This window comes from Panthera leo, chromosome E2 (genome assembly GCF_018350215.1).
Source record: "Panthera leo isolate Ple1 chromosome E2, P.leo_Ple1_pat1.1, whole genome shotgun sequence".
NCBI lineage: Eukaryota > Metazoa > Chordata > Mammalia > Carnivora > Felidae > Panthera > Panthera leo.
Window position 1 is genome coordinate 16926428 of NC_056693.1, and position 20041 is coordinate 16946468.

Below are 20041 nucleotides of genomic sequence, written 5' to 3' on the forward strand. Positions count from 1 at the left end.
ATTTTAACAATATTTGTTCTTCTAGTCCATGAGCATTTTCCATTTCTTTGTGACTTCTTCCATTTCTTTCATAAGCTTTCTTTAGTTTTTAGCATACAGATCTTTTACCAAAGTTTATTATCTTTTATGGATTAATCTGAAATAAGGCCATTTGTCACTACAAAAAGTGGAAATAGAAGATGACATTTGAGTAGAGAACTGAAGGAAGTGAGGGAATAAGTCATGGGGAAATTTGGATAAAGAACACTTAACTATAAAGAACAGAATCTTTAAAGACCCTTCAGTGAGAGCATGCCTGATATATTCAAGTATTGATAAGGAATAGGACTTTGGTTAGAGTAAATTAAGAAGAGAGTAGTAATTGATAAAATTTAGAAAGAGATTGAGAGCCAGATTAGGTAGTGCCTTAAAGATGAGTCTAGGAAGGAGTTTAGGTTTTGTTTTGTAATAACTGTAAGACCATTGGAAGGCTTTAAGCAAAAGATTAACACAATCTGACTTAAGTTTTAAAAGAATTGTCTTAAAAATTGTCTTATAGGACCTAATTATAATAAAGGAGCAAGTGTGGAACCAGAGATACAAATCAAGAGGCTTCAGATAAAAGTTACTTAGATCTGTGTGATAGTGGTTGATGTATTGAGAAGTAGTAAATTTCTTGAGACATTTTCAAGGTAGAGCTGTAAAGACTTGGCTGATAGGTTTGATGTGGTTCATTAGACGAAGAGAAGAATCAAAGCTATTGCCAAGATCTTTGGCCTGATCAACTTGAAAGATGTAATGTCCATCTGTTGAGATGGAAAATCTGTCGTACCAGCTGTTTTGTGGGTCTAGATGAACAAGGGGATATGCCTAGATTTCCAAGCACAGAATCCTACTAGACAGATATATGGATACGGAATCTAGAAGATAAGGATGACTAGAGATATACTTTCATGAGTTGTTAGGATATTAATTGTACTTAAAGCCAATGGACTGGATGAGAAGAGATCTAAGGACTGACCTCGGGGTGGGGGGGAGGGGGCGGGTGTGTGGCAGAATTCCAGCATTTAGAGATCAGAGAAGCAAAGAGGAAGCAGCATAGGTGACAGGAAAGTAGACCTAGGGAATTAGGAGAAAACCAAAAAACGGTCATATACTGGAGGCAAAGTGAATAAAAAGTGTTTTAAAAAGGGGGAAGTAATGAACTTTATCAAATTTTGCTAATTGGTCAAATAAAAAGAAGACTGAGAAACTGATCATTCAGTTATTTAGCAGTGTTAAAGTCATTGGTGACCTTGACAAAAGTAGTTTAAGTGGCAGTAAGTAAAATTCTGAGAATGAAGAGAGGAAACAGAGGTAAAATGACTATAGTGATGGGAGATTTTACAATTGTTCTAAGTGACTGATCAAGAAGACAGGTTATTAAGCTTATAGATAGTTTGAATAGCACAGTTAATGAATTTTACCTACTGGGACATATCTAGCACATGCAGCTGGCAACTTTCAAAATATACATTCTTTCCAAGCAAACCTGGAGCATTTATGGAAGTTGATAATAAAGTATCAATTTCATTGATGCAGAATTTAAGAAACAAAACAAAGGAAAAAAAAAAAACCCAGACTCTTAAATACAGAGAACAAACTGGTAGTTGCCAGAGGAAAGGGGGAGGGGGGGTGAAATAAAGGGGATTAAGAGTACAGTTATCGCGATGAGTGTGGGGGGCCAGGCCCCGGTGCCAGGCTGAGACCGGGTCGAGCAATGTTCCCTGTTGACTCAAGCCAACCCGGTGGTTCCCCCTCCCATTCCCCCACTTTCAAGGGCATACGAAAGCCTTGTCAAGGCTGAGAAAGTTCCTGAAGCCTGTGGTCTGCAGGTGTTGGCAGTAATGCTACCTCCCTTTTTCTACCCCGAGTCAGATAGAAACAAACATGGGAACTGTGTTTTGCTAGCAATCTATCAACAAGGTCTTATGACCCATTCAGAAAGTTCACAAGGTACACAGAACTAAATGTTTTGGCTGGCAGTGATCATGTGAAACCTGTTTATTCTTAGAATGACCTGATCCATAAGAGTCTTATATTATAAAAGATTGTGTACAGCAACAATAAAGCCGTCACTTGGGCCATCAGCCCAGGGGACCCTCCTGTTCCCAAACTTGCTCTCTTCTCTCTTTTTTTCTTGCATTCCCCTACCCTCAGGACCCTGACCTCGGTGTTTGTCGCGCCGGTCACGACAGATGAGCACTGAGTAAGGTATAGAATTGTTGAATCTTATTGCACACTTGAAACTAATGTAACACTGTATGTTAATTAGACTTCAATGAAAAAAAAAGCAAGTATCAACCAAATACCAGTAGATGATATCTTAAACTGCACTCATCACATTGCAGTTAAATCACACATCAGTTACAAAATGCATAGGTACTCTCAGTGATCAGAAAACAGGAAAGTTATCAAAGACTACTGGGGTCATTTTAAAAGACACAGGAATCATCTTCAAAGGACTCTTACTGACCAAACATAAGACAGTGTTTTTTAATACTTACTTGTTTTTGAGAGAGGAAGAGACAGAGACAGGGAGAGAGGAAGACAGAGGATCCAATGCAGGCTCTGCACTGTCAGCGCAGAGCCCGATGTGGGACTTGAACCCATGAACCATGAGATCATAACCTGAGCTGAGATCAACCTTAACCAACAGAGCTATCCAGGGCCCCAAAGATAAGACAATTTTAACAAGAAAAAGACTAACAACTACAGATGATTGAAATATAGCAATTTGTGAAAATCCATAAGATCAACTGTCTGCAAGAAATCAAAACTCATTTTTGGGGGGGGCACGTGGGTGGCACAGTTGGTTGAGCATTGACTTCAGCTTGGGTCATGATCTCACCATTTTTTAATTCAAGCCCCACATCAGGCTCACTTGTCAGTGTGGAGCCCACTTCAGATCCTATGTCTGCCTCTCGCTGACCCTCCCCTGCTTCTGTGCTCTCTCAAAAAGGAATAAACATTAAAAAAACCTTTATATATATATATACACTATATATATATAGTACCAACTTCTTATATGAAAAGCATGATAATTAGGGGCGCCTGGGTTGCTCAGTTGGTGGAGCATCTGACTCTTGATTTTGGCTCAGGTCATGATCCCAGGGTCATGAGATCTAGCCCCATATTCTTTCTCTCCCTCTGCCCCTTTCCCCTGCTTGTACTCTCTCTTAAAAAAATAAAAATAAAAACATAATTAAAGAGAATTTAAATTTTATTTTGCTTTCTCCATACGAATTGTATTTCATAGTACCAAATAGTCCTAGTAAAGGTATAAAATAGCTAAATAATTTATAAAGAAAAGTTCTATACAGAATAGTTCTAGTTAACAATTGTAAGAAGAATGCTAGAATTAGAAAAATCAACATTTTACAACCTCAATGAAGTAACTGATTCAAGCGGTAAGTATCAATGAATACCAAAACCCTAAATAAAGGGTGATTGAGAAATGGGTAGTTTTAGGATACTAACGTGTCACCCTATATAAAATACAACTTTATTTTTTTTTTAAGTTATTAGAATATCACCCTGATGATTTTTTTAAACTTTATTTATTTTGAGAGAAAGAGCATGAGCAGGGAGGAGCAGAGAGAGAGGGAGACAGAGAATTACAAGCAGGCTCCATGCTGTCAGTGCAGAGCCTGACGTGGGGCTTGATTCCACAAACCATGAGATCATGAACTGAGCTGAAATCAAGAGCTGGCCGCTAAACCGACTGAGCCACCCAGGCACCCCTAAAATATAACTTTAAAGTGGAAAGATCAGGGGCGCCTGGGTGGGTCAGTTGGTTAGGCATCAGACTTCGGCTTAGGTCATGATCCCCCCAGTTGTGGGTTGGAGCCCCACACTGGGCTCTGTGCTGACAGCTCAGAGCCTGGAGCCTGCTTTGGATTCTCTGTCTCTGTCTCTCCCTACCCCTGCCCCAGTCGCACTGTGTGTGTATCTCTCAAAAATAAATAAACATTAAAAAGTTTTTTTAATTTTAAGTGGAAAGATCAGTTTCATCACTGGTCAATCTCAGCCTCAAAGTAGGACAACTAAATATTATGTGCTAATTGATGTTATACAGCATAAAGACAGAGCCAATAATTTTAAAAATCTAATCAAATGTTTAATTTCATTTACTAACAATACACATAAAATGTAGAGAAAAAGATCAGTAATGTGAAACAGAAGCAATCAGGCAAGTTGCATTTTCTTCAGGACAACTAACCTGTTTGATTAATTAAAGCAATGGTGTGAAAACAAAGGAATATTCTAGATTAAGAGAGACTTCAGAGACAACAGTCAATGCATGGACCCTCTTTGGATTCTTTTCTGATGAAAACAATGGCAAAAAAGACATCTGGGAATGTAGTTGTAACACTGCATTTTTCTGATAACTAATGATGTGGAGTATCTTTTTGTATATTATAGGCCATTTAGGTATCTTCATTTGTGAAGTGCCTATTGTATATTGTCCACATATTTACCGGCTTGTATGTCTTTATTAATTTGTGGATATATGTTCTGGATATATATTCTTTGCCAGAGATATGAATTATTTCTCCCACTAGCTTGACTTTTTACTTTTTTAAAGGTATCGCTTAATGAATAGAATTTCTTAAATCTTAGGGACAGCTAATTTATCAGTGTTTTTTTCTTTTATGGTCAGTGTTTCTTGTATCAATTTTAAAAATCCTTGCCATACCACGGGGCACCTGGGTGGCTCAGTTGGTTGAGCATCCAACTTTGGCTCAGGTCATGATCTTGTGGTCTGTGAGTTCCAGCCCCACATGAGCTGTCAGCACAGAGCCTGGGCCCTGCTTCAGATTCTGTGTCTCCCTGTCTCTCTGCCCCTCTCCCCCCACTCTCTGTGTCTCTCTCAAAAATAAATAAACATTAAATTTAAAAAAAATCCTTGCCGTACCAATATCATAAAGACATTTCCCTATGTTTTCTTCCAGAAACTTTGTTTTACCTTGTACATATAGATCTGCTATTGGTTTTGAATTATTATGTATAATTTGAACTAAGGATCAAGGTTCATTTTTTTCCTCACATAGATATCCAGTTGACTTAGCACTATGCAATGAAAAGACCATTATTTAACTATTGAAATTCAGTGGCTTCTTTGTCATAAACCTGGTGTCTAAAAATGTTTAGTCTATTTTCGGACTTTCTATTCTGTCCTATTATCTACTTACTTATCTTTGCACCAAACTACAGATTTGTTTACTGTGACTTTATATTATTTATTTATTTTTTTATTAAAAAAATTTTTTTTAATGTTTGAGAGAGACAGAGAGAGACAGAGTGAGTAGGGGAGGGGCAGAGAGAGAGAGACATAGAGTCTGAAGCAAGCACCAGACTCTAAGCTGTCAGTACAGGGCCTGATGCAGGGCTTGAACTTCAGGAAACTGTGAGATCATGACCTGAGCCGAAGTTGGACACTTAACTGACTGAGCAACCCAGACTTCCCCAACTGTGACTTTAACACAAGTCTTGATATCTGGAAATGTAAATCCTTCAGCTTCTTCACATTTCCTTAGTGATACAGATCCTTTGCATTTCTGCATATATTTTGGAATTGGCCTGACATTTTCCACAAAAAATTGTGCTGAAATTTTTGGGGGGATTACATTTAATTTATTTATTAATTTACATGAAAACTGAACAATCTTAGAATCTTAGAATCTTAATCTTAGAATCCATGAATATGGTAAATCTTAGAATCCATGAATATGGTAAATCTAGGCCGCCATTCATTCCAGTACACTTGGAGACAACAGGCCAGTGAGGAAAGAAGGAACAGTTTAATCGGGAGCTGGAAAATTTGTTTTTTTTATTTGGCAAAAAGATGAGATCTAACCTTCAACAATACTCAAAGATAAAGCCATATAGATGAAGGATTTTAATGTTAAAACTTAAAACACTGGTAAAAAAACATATATATAGTTGAATACCTTTTAGACATTGAGGTAAGAAAATATTTCTTAAAATAAAACACACAAATTGTTGATTAAAAATTAAACAATTTATATATTTGGCCATTGTAAGTGTTCAGTCACCATCAAATGAAATTTTAAAACAAAAAAAAGTTATAAATTAGGAAAAGACATATGCCATACACATAACTAATAAAGAATTGATATCAAGAATATATATACTTTGGGGGATCCTGGGTGGCTCAGTCAGTTGGGTGTCCGACTTTGGCTCAGGTCATGATCTCATGGTTTGTGACTTCAGGCCCTGCATCTGGCTCTGTGCTGATGGCGTGGAGCCTGGAGCCTGCTTCGGATTCTGTATTTCCTTCTCTCTCTGCCCCTTCCCCATTTGCACTCTCTTTCTCTCTCAAAAAATAAACATTAAAAATAAAAAAAAAGAATATATATATTTCAAACATTTCTAAAATCAGTAAGAAAAGCAAGGAGCCACTGAGTGGCTCAGTCAGTTGAGCATCTGACTCTTGATTTTGGCTGAGGTCATGATGTCATGGTTCATGGGATCAAGTCCCTCGTCAGACTCTGTACTGATAGCACAGAGCCTGCTTGGCGTTTTCTCTCTCCCTCTCTCTCTGCCCCTTCCCCACTCACATGCACTCTCTTTCAAAATAAATACATAAACTTTAAAAAATATATAAATAAAAATAAAATCAGTACTAAAAGTAAAACAACCCAATAGGAATATTGACAGGAAACATAAACAAGCATTTCAAAAAAGAAAGTATGAGATCAATAAATATATGAAGAGAGATTCAATGTAATTAAGGATAGGAGAAATGCAAGTTCAAAAGCACAGCAAAATATCATTTTACATCCTCCCAATTAGGAAATTTAGAGTCTAACAATAATGTATCAGTCAAGGCCTTTCAAGAAATAGATATCACTCAAATTGGGTAAGTTGAGTAGTGATTATTAAAGGAACTATTTATAAAAATGTGGACAGTAATAGAGAAACCACAATATCCTGAGACAGAGATCCATTATTACCCTAAGCGTGAGAGGAGTCAGGGGAAGAGACTACCAGAACCCCAAAATAGAGAGGGCTATGTGGAAGGGATGCTTGTCAGGAGCTGAGACTTTTAGCTGAGGGACATAGTCAATACCATACTTCTACAAGGACAAAAAGGAGGTGGGGAGATAAATGCCTCATTCACTCTCCTCTCTCTCTCTCTCTCTGATCTCCTGGTAGGCAGATGGATGCAACTAGAAACTACAAAAAACAAGGTACAAATTAGGAAAGTATATTTGTTATATATACCTGACATTGATGAAATCCATACAGGTCAGCCTCTGGGGCATAGAGTAGGGTGAAAAGGGTACAGAATTGATGGGGAGGGGCAAATAGAAGTTATTCAATACAAATACCAAGTGTTGGAGAGGATGCGTGTTCCCAAGTTCAGTTGTTAATTACTTGTAGGAATGAGTAGGCCATCTTGTAAAATATTTCGTTTTATCTTCTGTGGTTGAACATTTACATGCCCAGGAACTCCATTCCTAGGAATACACCCAAGATAAGCTCTTACACATGAACACCAGGAGACATATACAAGAATGTACATTGTTGCACTGCTCTCAACAGCCAAAACACAGAAATAACCCAGATGTCCATCAACTGGAGAAAGTGCTTTGTTCTCACAATGGAATTAATTATATAGCAGTCAAAATGAATGGCAATGTCACACAACAGTACAGAAAATCTTATGATAATGTTAGAAAAGATTCCAAAGATTACATATAATTGACCTTTTTATAAAGTAAAAAATAATTTGATAAAAATCTACTTTTTAGCAAAACATATAAATGCAGTAAAACTACATAGAAGCAAAGCAAGGGACTAATGAACACAGGATTCAGGATGATATTTGCTCCATTTGGAGAGGAAGGGGTAAGGGTGAGGTTATATATAATAACGTATAGGTTATTATCAAAGTTAAAGATAATATGCTGGGTGGTGGGTTCATGAGTACTATAACATTATTTAAAATAAATAACTTTGTTGATCAGTTTAGGACAAATTATGATGTTATGACAAATGACTCCAAAAGCCTAGGGACTTACAACAACAAGGAATTATTTCTCATATCCATGTCCATTATAAGTTGGCAGCTGTTCTGTTCCATACCACCTTTATTCCAGGACCTAGGTTGAAGAAGCAGCACTTAGATAGAACATAAAAGTCTTGTGGCAGAGGGAAAAAAGAGATGGTGAAACCATTCAACAGCTCTTAAAGCTTCTGCTTTGAACTGGCTATGTCACTTTTATACATTGCCATGCCTGATATCAATGGATAGGAAATATAATCTTGATATTATTTTATAATATCAAAATCTAGTACACTAACCAGCTAAGTAACCTAAAGTAGAAGTGCTGTTATTTATATAACTTATATGCACCTGTGGGGCACCTGGCTGGCTCAGTCAGTGGAGTATCCAACTCCTGATCTTGGCTTTGTGAGTTCAAGCCCCATGTTGGGTGCAGAGATTACTTAAAATAAAATCTTTAAAAAAAAAAAAAAGCCAAAACCCTATGTGCACCTGAGGTAAAAGAATCAAACAAAACCCAGCAAAACCAAAGATAAAGTTAGGAGGCATGGATCAGGTATCTATATTTCTTTTCAATAGAATTGCATTACATATAATTCTCAAGTCCAAATGATGTCCTAAAACTTGACTTAATGATCTCAAAAAGAAGCAGCTCTGAAAAAAAAAACAAAAAACAAGCATAATCACATACTTCCTAAGTCTATGATTAAGATATAATATCTGTAAAGTCAGAAGTTTCAGATGAAATTCCGATGCAAGAGTACTGTTAGTTGTCCTATGATTTTCAAAGGATAAATTGGAAGTCTCCATTTCTATATGGACTATACCCCAAGAATTACTAGGAAGGGTTTGCAGGGTTTTGCTAAAGTAAGAAGAATGGGTACATGCTTTATTTAATCATGTTATATCAAACTTTCCCTTTGCATCGAATGTATTGGGTCTCAAAGGTTGCCTAAAAGCAACCTAGATTTTGGTTGGCTCGTGAGAAAATTTGATTATTTTGAGGCCTGTAGACCAGGGGAAATGGGCCAGATCTCTAATCAGAAAGAATCCCATGTCTTTCCTAAAAATTTCCACTGGGCCTAGTGAAAAGTCCTTTCACGAGGAGTTAAATGAGGACTGAGTATGCTGAACCACGTTAAAATGTGGATGGCAGAGTCCAAGATCCTTGGTGTAGAAGACTATTTCCAGTTCAGACGTGTGAGAATGAAGAAGACAAAACAGAAGGAAGAGAGGAAATGAAGGAAGGGGCAGTGCTATTTTAAGACCAAAATAAACTTTCAGGACTTATGAAGCCTTCAGCACACTTAAAATCAAATGCAATAAAAAGCGCAGCCTACATCAAAATTATTTTTATATATCTACATAAAACACTATTGAGAATTAAACTGGCCAAATTGAATTTTAGAGACACTGGATTATAAATGTTAATTTTCCTATTGTAGTTCTCATATCTTAAAGCCTATACGTAGGTCTGAAATATTTGTAGGCCCTTGATTAGTCCACAGGTGTCAGGCTGTTTGCCCATCATTACTTTTTCCCTTTTCTCTACCCTGACTCATGTCTCTAAAACTTTCCCACCCATTTATTTAATGACTGAAGGGTTTTTCTTTCTCTTTTTTATTTTTATTTATTTTTAATTTATTTTAATGTTTATTCATTTTTGAGAGAGACAGAGTGTGAGTGGGGGAGGGGCAGAGAGAGAGGAAGACACAGAACCTGAAGCAGGCTCCAGGCTCTGAGCTGTCAACGCAGAGCCCAACACGGGGCTCGAACCCACGAACTGTGAGATCATGACCTGAGCTGAAGTTGGACACTTAACCGACTGAGCCACCCAGGCGCCCCTCTCTTTCCCTTTTTAAAAATTAGAGTATAATTTACATATGGTAAAATATAAAAATCTTAAGTATACATCATATGGATATAATTGTGTATTTACTATCCAGATCAAGAAATAGAATATTTCCATCCCCTCAGAAAGTTCCCAGGGATTCTTCCCAGACAATAACCATCCTCTTCTGAGATAATCATTCTTCTGACTTCCATTTCCATAGATTAGTTTTGCTTATTTCTAAACTTTATATAAGTGGAATTAGACATTGTCTTTGGTATCTGGCTTCATTTGCTTAGATACTTAACAGACTTAATTGCTTAACCAACTGTGTGATCAATCCATCCATGAATCTGTGAATTCATGGATAAATCCATCCATGACTCCATCCATGTGGCAGCAGTTTCTTTTTATTGCTGAGTAAGCATACCATAATTTGTTTATCCAATCACCTGTTGATGAATAATTGGGTTGTTTCAGGTTTGGGACTATTACAAATAAAGCTGCCATGAACATTTGTATACAAGTCTTTCTATAGATCTACGTTTTCATTTGTCTTGGATACATACTTAGCAGTGGATTGGGTGGATCCTATAGAATGTATATGTTTATGAAAGTTCTTAATTTTTGCCACTGTTAATTCAGTGTCAGTAGTTTCATTTTTCTTAGCTTGGCAAGCCATGGAAAGTTAGCCACTGATGTGTACCGATAACTTTGTATACCAACAAATACAGATTAACATCAGCTGCACTGGCAGCTGCTTGGGTCAGAGTGCCAGCATCAAAGCCAAGGCAAAGCTTCAGCAGCTGTTTCTGGAGCATAACTAATGACTGTTTTAGTGTTCCCAAATAACCAGCTGCTATATCTCCTCTAACTAAATTTAACAACTGAAAGCATCATGAGCAACCATTTTATGTAATGCTCCCAATATAGTCTCTGTTAAATGAGCTTGGTAGAGAGCTATGCTATGACTGGTGCCCACTCCAAAGTTGTTTCTTACCATTGATGATCCCTCTGCATGTATTAGACAGGCTTAAGTAACATACAAATTTGTGGTATTAGCCTCAACCATTGTGAAATTTTACTTTCTTGTTGCATGTTGGATAATAACTTTCTAAGATGTGGTGGTCTAATGTGCAAGTGTGATCTCTGCTACGTCTGGGAGTTGCTTGAAGGGACAAATATTGAGAGGGTAGAGAGTAAACCGTAAGTGTTATCTAAAATGTGGGGCACTGGAACTGATCTGATCTTTATATTTAATTTTTTTAACATTTATTTATTTTTCAAAAGACAGAACATGAGCAGGGGAGGGGCAGAGAGAGAGGGAGTCACAGAATCTGAGGCAGGCTCCAGCCTCTGAGCTGTCAGCACTGAGCCTTACATGGGACTTGAATTCACAAACCGCAAGATCATGACCTGAGCTGAACTCCAGTGCTTAACCCACTGAGCCACACAGGCACCCTGGAACTGATCTGATTGTTAAATCAAAATGATAAAGTGAAGGTAGTTACAAATGATAGACGAGTTTGCAGCCAGTAAGGCATGTCCCACAGGATGACTAATGCCCTCATGTTAGAGGTGGAAGAGGGGCACCTCTGAATAAAAGATATTATCTTTTGCAGTTTCTTAGACACTGGTCTGATCTTTACTATATGGCCAAGATGGGACAAACAAGTGCTACAGGAGGGAGATTACAGCCAGCTTCGAATTTTTTAAAAATGATTTATTTTGAGAGACTGGGGGGGGGGGGGGGGGGGGAGGGGGCAGAGGATCCAAAGTAGGGTCCATGCTGACAGCAGTGAGCCTGATGTGGGGCTTGAACTCACAAACTGTGAGACATGACCTGAGCCCAAGTCGGATGTTCAACCCACTGAGCCACCCAGGTGCCCCAGCCTTGAAATTTTCATTAAGGATGTAAATACGACCTTATTTTCTTGGGAGTCTTTGGTCATATTAATTACAATACTGAAAGCCACATAGCTATTTCTTCAAAGACCAGGTAAATATCCCATCACATCATTTGTTTTTTAGAGTAGTATTTCTCAAATTGTGGTTAAATACAAAGGTTTTTTTTCTTTCTTTCTTTTTTTATTTTTTTTTTTTAAATTTTTTTTTTTAACGTTTATTTATTTTTGAGACAGAGAGAGACAGAGCATGAACGGGGGAGGGTCAGAGAGAGAGGGAGACACAGAATCGGAAGCAGGCTCCAGGCTCTGAGCCATCAGCCCAGAGCCCGACGCGGGGCTCGAACTCACGGACCATGAGATCGTGACCTGAGCTGAAGTCGGAGGCTTAACCGACTGAGCCACCCAGGCGCCCCTCTTTCTTTTTTAAAATCTGCAATCTGGCCTGCCCTCCGGTCCGCAAGGGGCGGAGGTGGGGCTCGATGCCTGGCGTCTGCTGCCTGCACTGGCCTCAGGTAACCGCAGCCCCCACCCCTGGCCCCTCGCCCCTCTCTATAAGTGGCCCGCCGCGGACACTGGGCCATGGGGCGCGCCCGCTGTCCCCCGCGATGGAGCCGGCCGAGGGTTGCCACCTGGACGCGTTCGCCTACCTGGAGTGCGCGCTGGGCTTGCTGGGCTCGGTGCAGCTGATGCGCTGGGCGTACGGGCGCTGTGCGTCCCCGCGCCCCACCTACCAGCTGCCGCAGCGCCTGCGCCACGCGCCCAACCGCAGCCTCCTGGCCACGTTACTCCTCCGCTACGCGCAACGGTGCTTGTTTTTTCCCGTTTCCGATCTGAGGAGAAAAGCCGATGCTCCTATACGCATGTACGCTGGCGTTCGTGTTGTGTATCTATAACGGCTATTTGCAAAGCAGATACTTGAGTCAGTATGCGGTGTATGCTGATGACTGGGTCACTGATCCCCGATTTCTAGTAGGTTTCTGCTTGTGGTTAATAGGCATGCTGATAAACATCCATTCAGACCATATCCTGAGGAATCTCCGGAAACCAGGGGAGACAATATAAAATACCAAGGGGAGCCACTCTCTTTACCTTTTACTCTCCCGAGCACAGGAGTATCACCAGTGGTTCCTTGAAAATTTGAAGATTATCCAAAATTCAGGAAAATTATAATCCCATTTTTATTGTAAGTTTATTGTCAGCGGGATGGTCTTTGACTTGAAGCATTTTAGTGATGTGTCTCTAGGGACTACATAAATGAATTACTCTTCTGTCATTTTCCTGCTACTTCATCTTTTTCAAGATTTGCTCTAGGAGTGTTTTCCTGATAAATATGTAAGCTGCCTAATACCAAGCTAATAACGGGCTGCACACCGGGTCGAGAATCTGCAACTCTGGGTCATTACAGGTGACCATTTCTCTGATTTTGGAGTCTCCTCTTTTGGCTGTGTACAGCTAAGTGTGCACAAGATCAGGATTACAAGCCATTTCTGATGGCCTCTGTGGACTGAAACGTGTCACCGCCCCTTGTACTACCCATTCCAACCATCAGTTCAAGGCCAAAGGTGATGTTGCCCCCTCCCCTGATAAAGGCAGGGCTGTCTCCCTTGTCCCTCTCACCCCAATGGGTCAATGAGGCCAGGGGCACCTGCAGTGTGGTCACAGCCCCAGGGAAATGCCCAGGCTCTCACTGTGGGTGCTCTGCAGCAGAGAACTTGGGGGCAGAGAAAGGAGACACAAAGGGGCCCAGCTGAGGCCCAGACAAGAGGCCTCTGGCACCTGTGGCAGCCTGGCTCCCCAGGTGACTCCACTCAGAGCAGGGTGCTGGGTGCCTTCATGTAAGGGGTAAGGTGCTCTGTCCTCCACTGAGAGGACTTCTTGGAGGCCCTGGTGGGAGCAGGGAGCCCCTTATGCTGATCACCACAAGGCATCAGTAGTCTGTGGTTAAGATGATTTTTCTTCCTTCCAGGTAGAACTAGCAAGTTGTAAGGCACTTTTTTCTCAGTACCCTCAGTATTCCAAAACAATATCTGGAAACAGAATGTCTTACTCTAGATGCACTTGAGAGGTCCACGGAGATAAATCACAGGAATAAAATCCACCACGTATTGCCAGGTATGTAAAAGAAATCTCCAACTAGAAGGCTGTTAAATCTCTGGGCTGCTCTGTGAAGCTCTGATGGGACACGTGGTGGAGGTCCCCTCCTGGCCAGGGACAGCACTGCCTCGGTGGCCACCACAACTGCAGAGCCAGAAACTGCAGGAGCAGGGGAAGAAAGGAGGAGACTGTTCACTCTGATCTGCTGACCTGTAGGTCCAGAGCACGAGCAGCCCCTGGCTCCCTGTGGGCTCTGCGCAGCCCCTTCCTGGCTGACCTTCCTAGCCACGGTGTCCCTCTCTCACGCGGTTTTATGTAGAAGCCATGTGCTCATTGTTAGTGATTTGTAGAGTCTCGTTTGGTTTCAGAATTGCACAGCAAACGCTCCCGATGCAGCTATGCTTCATTTTAACTGGGAACAGAACGTTTTTGAAAAGAAATTTTGTTATTCAATGAACTTCATTCCTTTTTCTGACCCTTTTCCAATTACTTGAAAACACGAAGCAATAAATATTTTGGATCTCCTCAGGAAAACTCAAAAGTCTGAACAAGTCACGATGGATTTGGGCTGCTGTGTTCTGGAAAGAGCACCCAGCTGGGAGAAGGATGCCAGTCTGAGAGCTGGAGAAGCTCACTGTGATTTTTACTCCTTTATATGAACCGCCTGCATGAAGGAACGCTTGGGTTAACTCAGGCTTTGATGTGTGGTTACTGCTTTCACCCACCCACACTGGGTGGACGGTTAATAGGAACAAATCCTCTTCTATCTTGTCTCCCTGCCCTCCCTCCATTTCCTAAAAACTGTCACTTAGCAAATTGTCATCAATTACTGTGTTAATCATAATGAGATTAATAAATTTACTTCAAGTCCAAAAAATAAAATCTGCAATCTGTTACGAACCCAGACTTTTGGAAAATATAATAAATATAAATTGCTTGAAAAAGGAAAAAAGACATACAAAACACAAGCTCCAAGATATCAGCCTTTTATTTGGAATTTTCGCATCTATGATCACAAATGTTAAAATAATTAAACAAGGATGCCATTAGACTGAGATAGTTCTAATGCCTTGGTAGCTTACCAAAGCAAATCAAAACCTAACCCAAAATCAATGCACCCCTATCAGAGAAAATAAAATTTAAGAACAACCTATAACAAACAGCCACGTTAGTTTTACCAAACAAGGCAACTGCTTATGCTATGTCTAACCAGATAATTTCCTTGCTGTGTTTCAGTGTCTTCTCTTTTTTCTTTTTAATGTTTATTTAATTTTGAGAGAGAGAGACAGAGCATGAGTGGGGAAGCAGCAGAGAGAGAGGGAGACATAGAATCTGAAGCAGGCTCCAGGCTCTGAGCTGTTAGCACAGAGCCCGATTCAGGGTTTGAACCCATGAACTGTGAGATCATGACCTGAGCCGAAGTTGGACGTTTAACCAACTGAGCCACCCAGGCGCTCCTCAGTGTCTTTTCTATAAAAAGACCTCTCCACTAGCTCCTGTTGGTAGAGTACTCCTAACACTTTCAGTCTGATGCTGCCTAATGGAAACTCACGTACACTCAAACTCTTGAAAATTTAGTGCCTCAGTTTATCTTTTAACCCAAGTGAAACTAATCAATACTTTTCTTTTGGCCTGTCTGATTAGAGAGTATTCTCTAAAACTAATTAGAGAGTATTCGATCTTTTTCTGGCATCTGAATAAAGTGAAAAATCATTATTCAAAAAGTAGTTAAAACTCAGCTATAGCCATCTGGAACCTTTTAACAGTACAGTTTTAAAGACATATTTACATTTAATATGGCTATTCTGTTCAGGCTTTCTACTTCTTAGCAGAAATTAGTAATTTCAATTTCACTGCAAAATCTACAATGACCTCTACTGTGGTTATGGAGTTGCTCATAACAGCCTCAAGATTCTTTTAAATTCTATATCTATGGTTTAACCTTTCTCCTTTCTAATGTTCTTCTTCTAATTTGTTTCATTTTGTTATCATTTATCAATATTGTGTCTCGTGTATCTTTTAGAACCAAACTCTACATTTTAAAAATCTGACCAACTTTTTTGTTTTCTAGTTCATCAATTTCAGAATCTATACTTACTCATTTTATATTTAACAAAATTGAATAAGTAATGTTTCATAAGGACAAGATAATGGCGAAAATATAAGGGAATACTTTTAATGTTTGTTGATTTTTGAGAGCGAGAGAGAGCGAGAGGGAGACATAAAATCCGAAGCAGGCTCCAGGCTCTGTGCTGACAGCTGTCAGCAGAGATCCCGATGCAGGGCGGAACCCATGAACAGCGAGCTTATGACCTGAGCGGAAGTCAGACGCCTCACCATTTGAGCCACCCAGGCGCCCCATAAGGGGATACTTTTAAAAGAAAAAAATTACAATTACACATCCTAACAATTAACTACTGTTAACAAATGTTAGTGTAACTTTCCAAAGACTTAGGACCCAAGTGCATTTCTACCTGTATTTATGTACTTATAACAAGTTTGAAAACACTAATATATGGCATATAGAGTTCAGTACTAGTATTCCATGATTTCTACTCCGGACTTACGCTTATCCTCCTTCAACCTCCTGGTGGCCCTTCTCTGCCCCCACCCGCCCCGTCCTGAGTTCAAGACTGCCACCTTTCATTCAAGGTCTCCTCCGCCACATTCCCAAACCCGTTAGGCCGGGACTACATTTCCCAGACGTCCCGAGGATCCGCAGCTCCCGGTGCCCCTGAGGCCCCGCCGGAATTGGGTTGAAGAGCCCGGACACCTGGCTTCTGGGTAACGGCCGTACTGACGGAGGGAGGAGTGCGCTTTCTGGTGGTGCCCGGGACGGGGGAATGAATTCTCAGCCGAAACTTGAGCACTTAAACGCACCTGAGCACTCTACCAGGAGGGATCGTGGGACGGGCTGAACCCACATCCGGGAGGATTCCTAGTTAGTGGCGTGTCGGGGAGTCGTCCACTCAGGATCCCGCTCTCAGAGCACGGCTCCTTGTGGAGAGTACTCTGGGCTGTCTGCTTCCCGGCTTTTAACTACAGTTCTTAAGAGACCTCTGGTCATTTCCCAGTTTGGAGTGAGGAGTGCTGCAGACGGGTTAACTTCGGGGACTGACACTTCCCCTGGCTGGGGGGCTACATTTCCCAGAAGCCTCCTCGGTCCACAGCCCTTCCCCCACCCAACAGCAGCCACCTTATTGCTGCTTGGACCTGTCGGTGCGCCGAGGTCCTTAGAAGATGCTAGGCGAGGCTGGACTGTCAGTACTGGCCTTCACTGAAGGCTAGGAACACGACGCGACTCTGGGCGAAGACTGTTGTGCCGGCCAGGCTCCAGCTGAATTTTTCCTCTCCTGGACTACAATTTTCCTGGGGGCTCCGCGGCATATTCCACTTCCGGCCGAAGTTGGCTTGGCCGGTGGTGAGTTGGCGGGAGTTCGGGTGTAAAGGGTCGGGGCGTTGCGGGCCGGCTGTGTCACCAGTTTGGGGCGGATTCTACCAGACTGGAATGTGAGGACCCCGGAAAAGTGGATGCTGAGGGGCTCCGGGGCGGGGCCAGGGTGTGTCTGGAGTCTAACAAACGGGTGGCCGTTGGGCATTTCTAGGCTGTGTCCTCCCGCTTGAAAAGTAAAGACGTAGCGGAGGTTGGGGAATGTCGAGGCCTCTAGTCTTCACTCGGGGGAGGGAGGTATCAGCAGCGCATCGGCACGGGGTGTGGGAGTGGTATCATGCTGGCTCTGAAGCTGGCTGGCGGTTTCTCGAGGTCAGAGGTGTCGCTGCTGTGTGACCTTCTGCCTGGACGGAAAGTCTGTGCGATATTCTCCCGAAGTGGTTTGTGAGCCCGACCTCCTTTGCTCGGCGACCAGTGCCCGTGGAGCAGTGGTTAGTACATTAAGCGAGGCTTTCTAAGGCCCAGTGGGAGAGCCCCACGTGGCCGGCTGCCTCTCGGACTCTGTCTACGGAGTCTGGAAGAGCTCAGTCTCCTGTGGAGGAAGGAGGCAACAGTCTGGGGTTCTCTCCCAGGACTCCCGTCTGGGCCCCTAAGGTCGCCTGCTTTCTGTGATGATAAGAGTGGGGATGGGGTTACAGCCTTCTTTGGCTTTGGGCTCACTCTCCGTGCCTGGAGTGGGGCCAGGGTTTGCTCTGATTTGGCCTCGTCTGGGCTCCAGAAAGGGTCTGTTGTCTCATCGTTTATTAACCACTGTCCATCTTTTTCATTTTCTAGGAGTCCAGAAGAGGAGAGAAAAGCCGCTGTACATCACAAGGCATGGCAGAGGTAAGTTGTATTTGGCACTCTCTTCTTGGAAAGGGCTTCTTGGTTTACAGAACAATATCCTATTTCAGGATTCTATCCAAAAAATTTACAGTAGTGATTTGAAAAAAAAAAGGGTAAGCAAGAAGGAAACCAAATTTATGGAGCAGTTTTCCTAAACCAGGTAAGAGTCTAACCCAGGACTGTCTGTTTTGCATACATTGTCTCATCCATCTAGAATTTCCATTTCCCTGGATTTTATCCATTCACAGAATAGTTGTGACAGATGTGCCTCTCTGCTTTGGCAGAGAAGTTAAAGAACAGAATGAGGTTACTCACTTCAGTCTCACTAATTTCTTTGTTGTCCGCTTCAGGGTCACATGCTTCCAAATTTCTAACAGCCTGAAGTCCTGCCTGCCTGCATCAGCTGTATGTACTTTTTTCTCCAAGATAGAAATAACCTAATTGCTCTCTTTCTAATGATTAAAGTAAAATAGGGTTCTTAAAAACATTTCAAAACTTGAGAACATTTCAGAAAGTTTGTCAACCATGGTCCCACCATGTAGAGATAGGATTAATATTTTCAAATTTGGGGGGCGCCTGGGTGTCTCAGTCGGTTAAGCGGCCGACTTTGGCTCAGGTCATGATCTCGTGGTCTGTGAGTTCAAGCCCCGCGTCGGGCTCTGTGCTGACAGCTCAGAGCCTGGAGCCTGTTTCAGATTCTGTGTGTCCCTCTCTCTGACCCTCCCCCGTTCATGCTCTGTCTCTCTCTGTCTCAAAAATAAATAAACGTTAAAAAAAAAAAATTAAAAAAAAAATTTTTCAAATTTTGTCTGTACAAAAGTGTAGGTTTGTAATTTTGTTTTCAGAATGGGATCATGCTAGTGACAAAAGCAACTAACTTAACTGATTGTTAAGCCATTTATAGTTTGAAGTTTTTTACATGTGTTGTCTTGTTGAATCCACATTAACAACTCCATGAGATATTCTGTAATGCATTTTTTTTTCCCCTTCACATTTTAAATTCTCTGAATTTGGACTGGTTTCACAATTCCTGGCCAGTCATAGTTTCACTGGTGGAATTTTTTTTCTTTCCTGGTGTATAAAATAATGGTGGCTTTACAACCAGTGGCATCTCAGAATTGATGAAATATGGAATTACTCTAAGTTGACAGATGAGGAAATAGATTCTATTAAGTCACTTCAAATTACACATTTAATAAATTATACAACTGGGATCCCTCTACTTTTACCCACTTGTCAAAGGTCATTATCTTCTTTGGTTTATGTTGAATATATGTTGAGTATATTCTGTGTCATTTATAAGTTGTTTTAGAAGTTTTTTCACAGTTAATCTATTCTGTATGTGTTTTAGATTCAGAGTTTTCAAAAAATGTTTTCTTCTTTTATGTCATGGCCTTCCCTAATACAAATATAGAAAAGTCATTCATATTTTTCTAAAGTACTTCGTCTTTTGCCCAATTTAATCTTTTTTTTTAAGTTTATTTATTTATTTTGAGAGCTTGAGCAGGGGAGGGGCAGAGAGAGAGAGAGAGAAGGAGAGGGAATCCCAAGTAGGCTCTATGCTGTTAGCACAGAGCCCAACGGAGGGCTCAAACTCACAAATTGTGAGATCATGACCTGAGCCAAAATCAGGAGTTGGACACTTAACTGACTGACCATCCAGGCACCACCACCCCCCAAACTACTTAATGTATAAGCATCTGGTGTGAGATATGACCAGCAAATGTTGGTTGTAAAATTTCTAATATGGAGTGTTTATTTAAATTTTGTCTAGAAATAACCTAATAACCTAATTCCTCTCTTTCTGTGGCTTTGGAGTAGTCAGTTTTAAAGAATGGCAGTATTTGTAGTATATTCAGGTTTTTTCTTTGGATGTGTCT

General features: G+C 41.1%; 2 protein-coding genes and 1 long non-coding RNA gene across 4 annotated transcripts in view; 2 read left to right on the plus strand and 1 right to left on the minus strand.

The window, feature by feature from the left end:
- The window catches only part of LOC122207717, an 84971-nt gene that overhangs the window by 45020 nt on the left and 19910 nt on the right, over positions 1-20041 (plus strand). Inside the window, exons 7-11 of the mRNA XM_042917903.1 lie at positions 12348-12596; positions 12703-12760; positions 16569-16669; positions 17138-17306; positions 18111-18161. Of these exons, the coding sequence (XP_042773837.1) occupies positions 12348-12596; positions 12703-12760; positions 16569-16669; positions 17138-17306; positions 18111-18161 (628 nt within the window). The remainder of the gene's footprint in view (positions 1-12347; positions 12597-12702; positions 12761-16568; positions 16670-17137; positions 17307-18110; positions 18162-20041) is intronic.
- LOC122208734 lies at positions 6321-12526 on the minus strand. 2 transcript variants are annotated; one of them, XR_006197338.1, is made up of 4 exons: positions 12439-12526; positions 8070-8150; positions 7270-7505; positions 6321-6359 (listed from the first exon to the last, which is right to left on the minus strand). It is a non-coding gene; the product is annotated as an uncharacterized LOC122208734 (long non-coding RNA). The 2 variants fall into 2 exon arrangements; XR_006197339.1 differs by lacking the exon at positions 6321-6359 and having other exon boundaries at positions 7232-7505.
- Positions 12397-14780, plus strand: LOC122208731 (3-oxo-5-alpha-steroid 4-dehydrogenase 1-like). The gene is given in 5 exon segments (XM_042920158.1): positions 12397-12603; positions 12605-12760; positions 13197-13353; positions 13758-13903; positions 14415-14780. Coding segments are annotated over 3 exon segments (414 nt in total). The 3' UTR covers positions 13248-13353; positions 13758-13903; positions 14415-14780.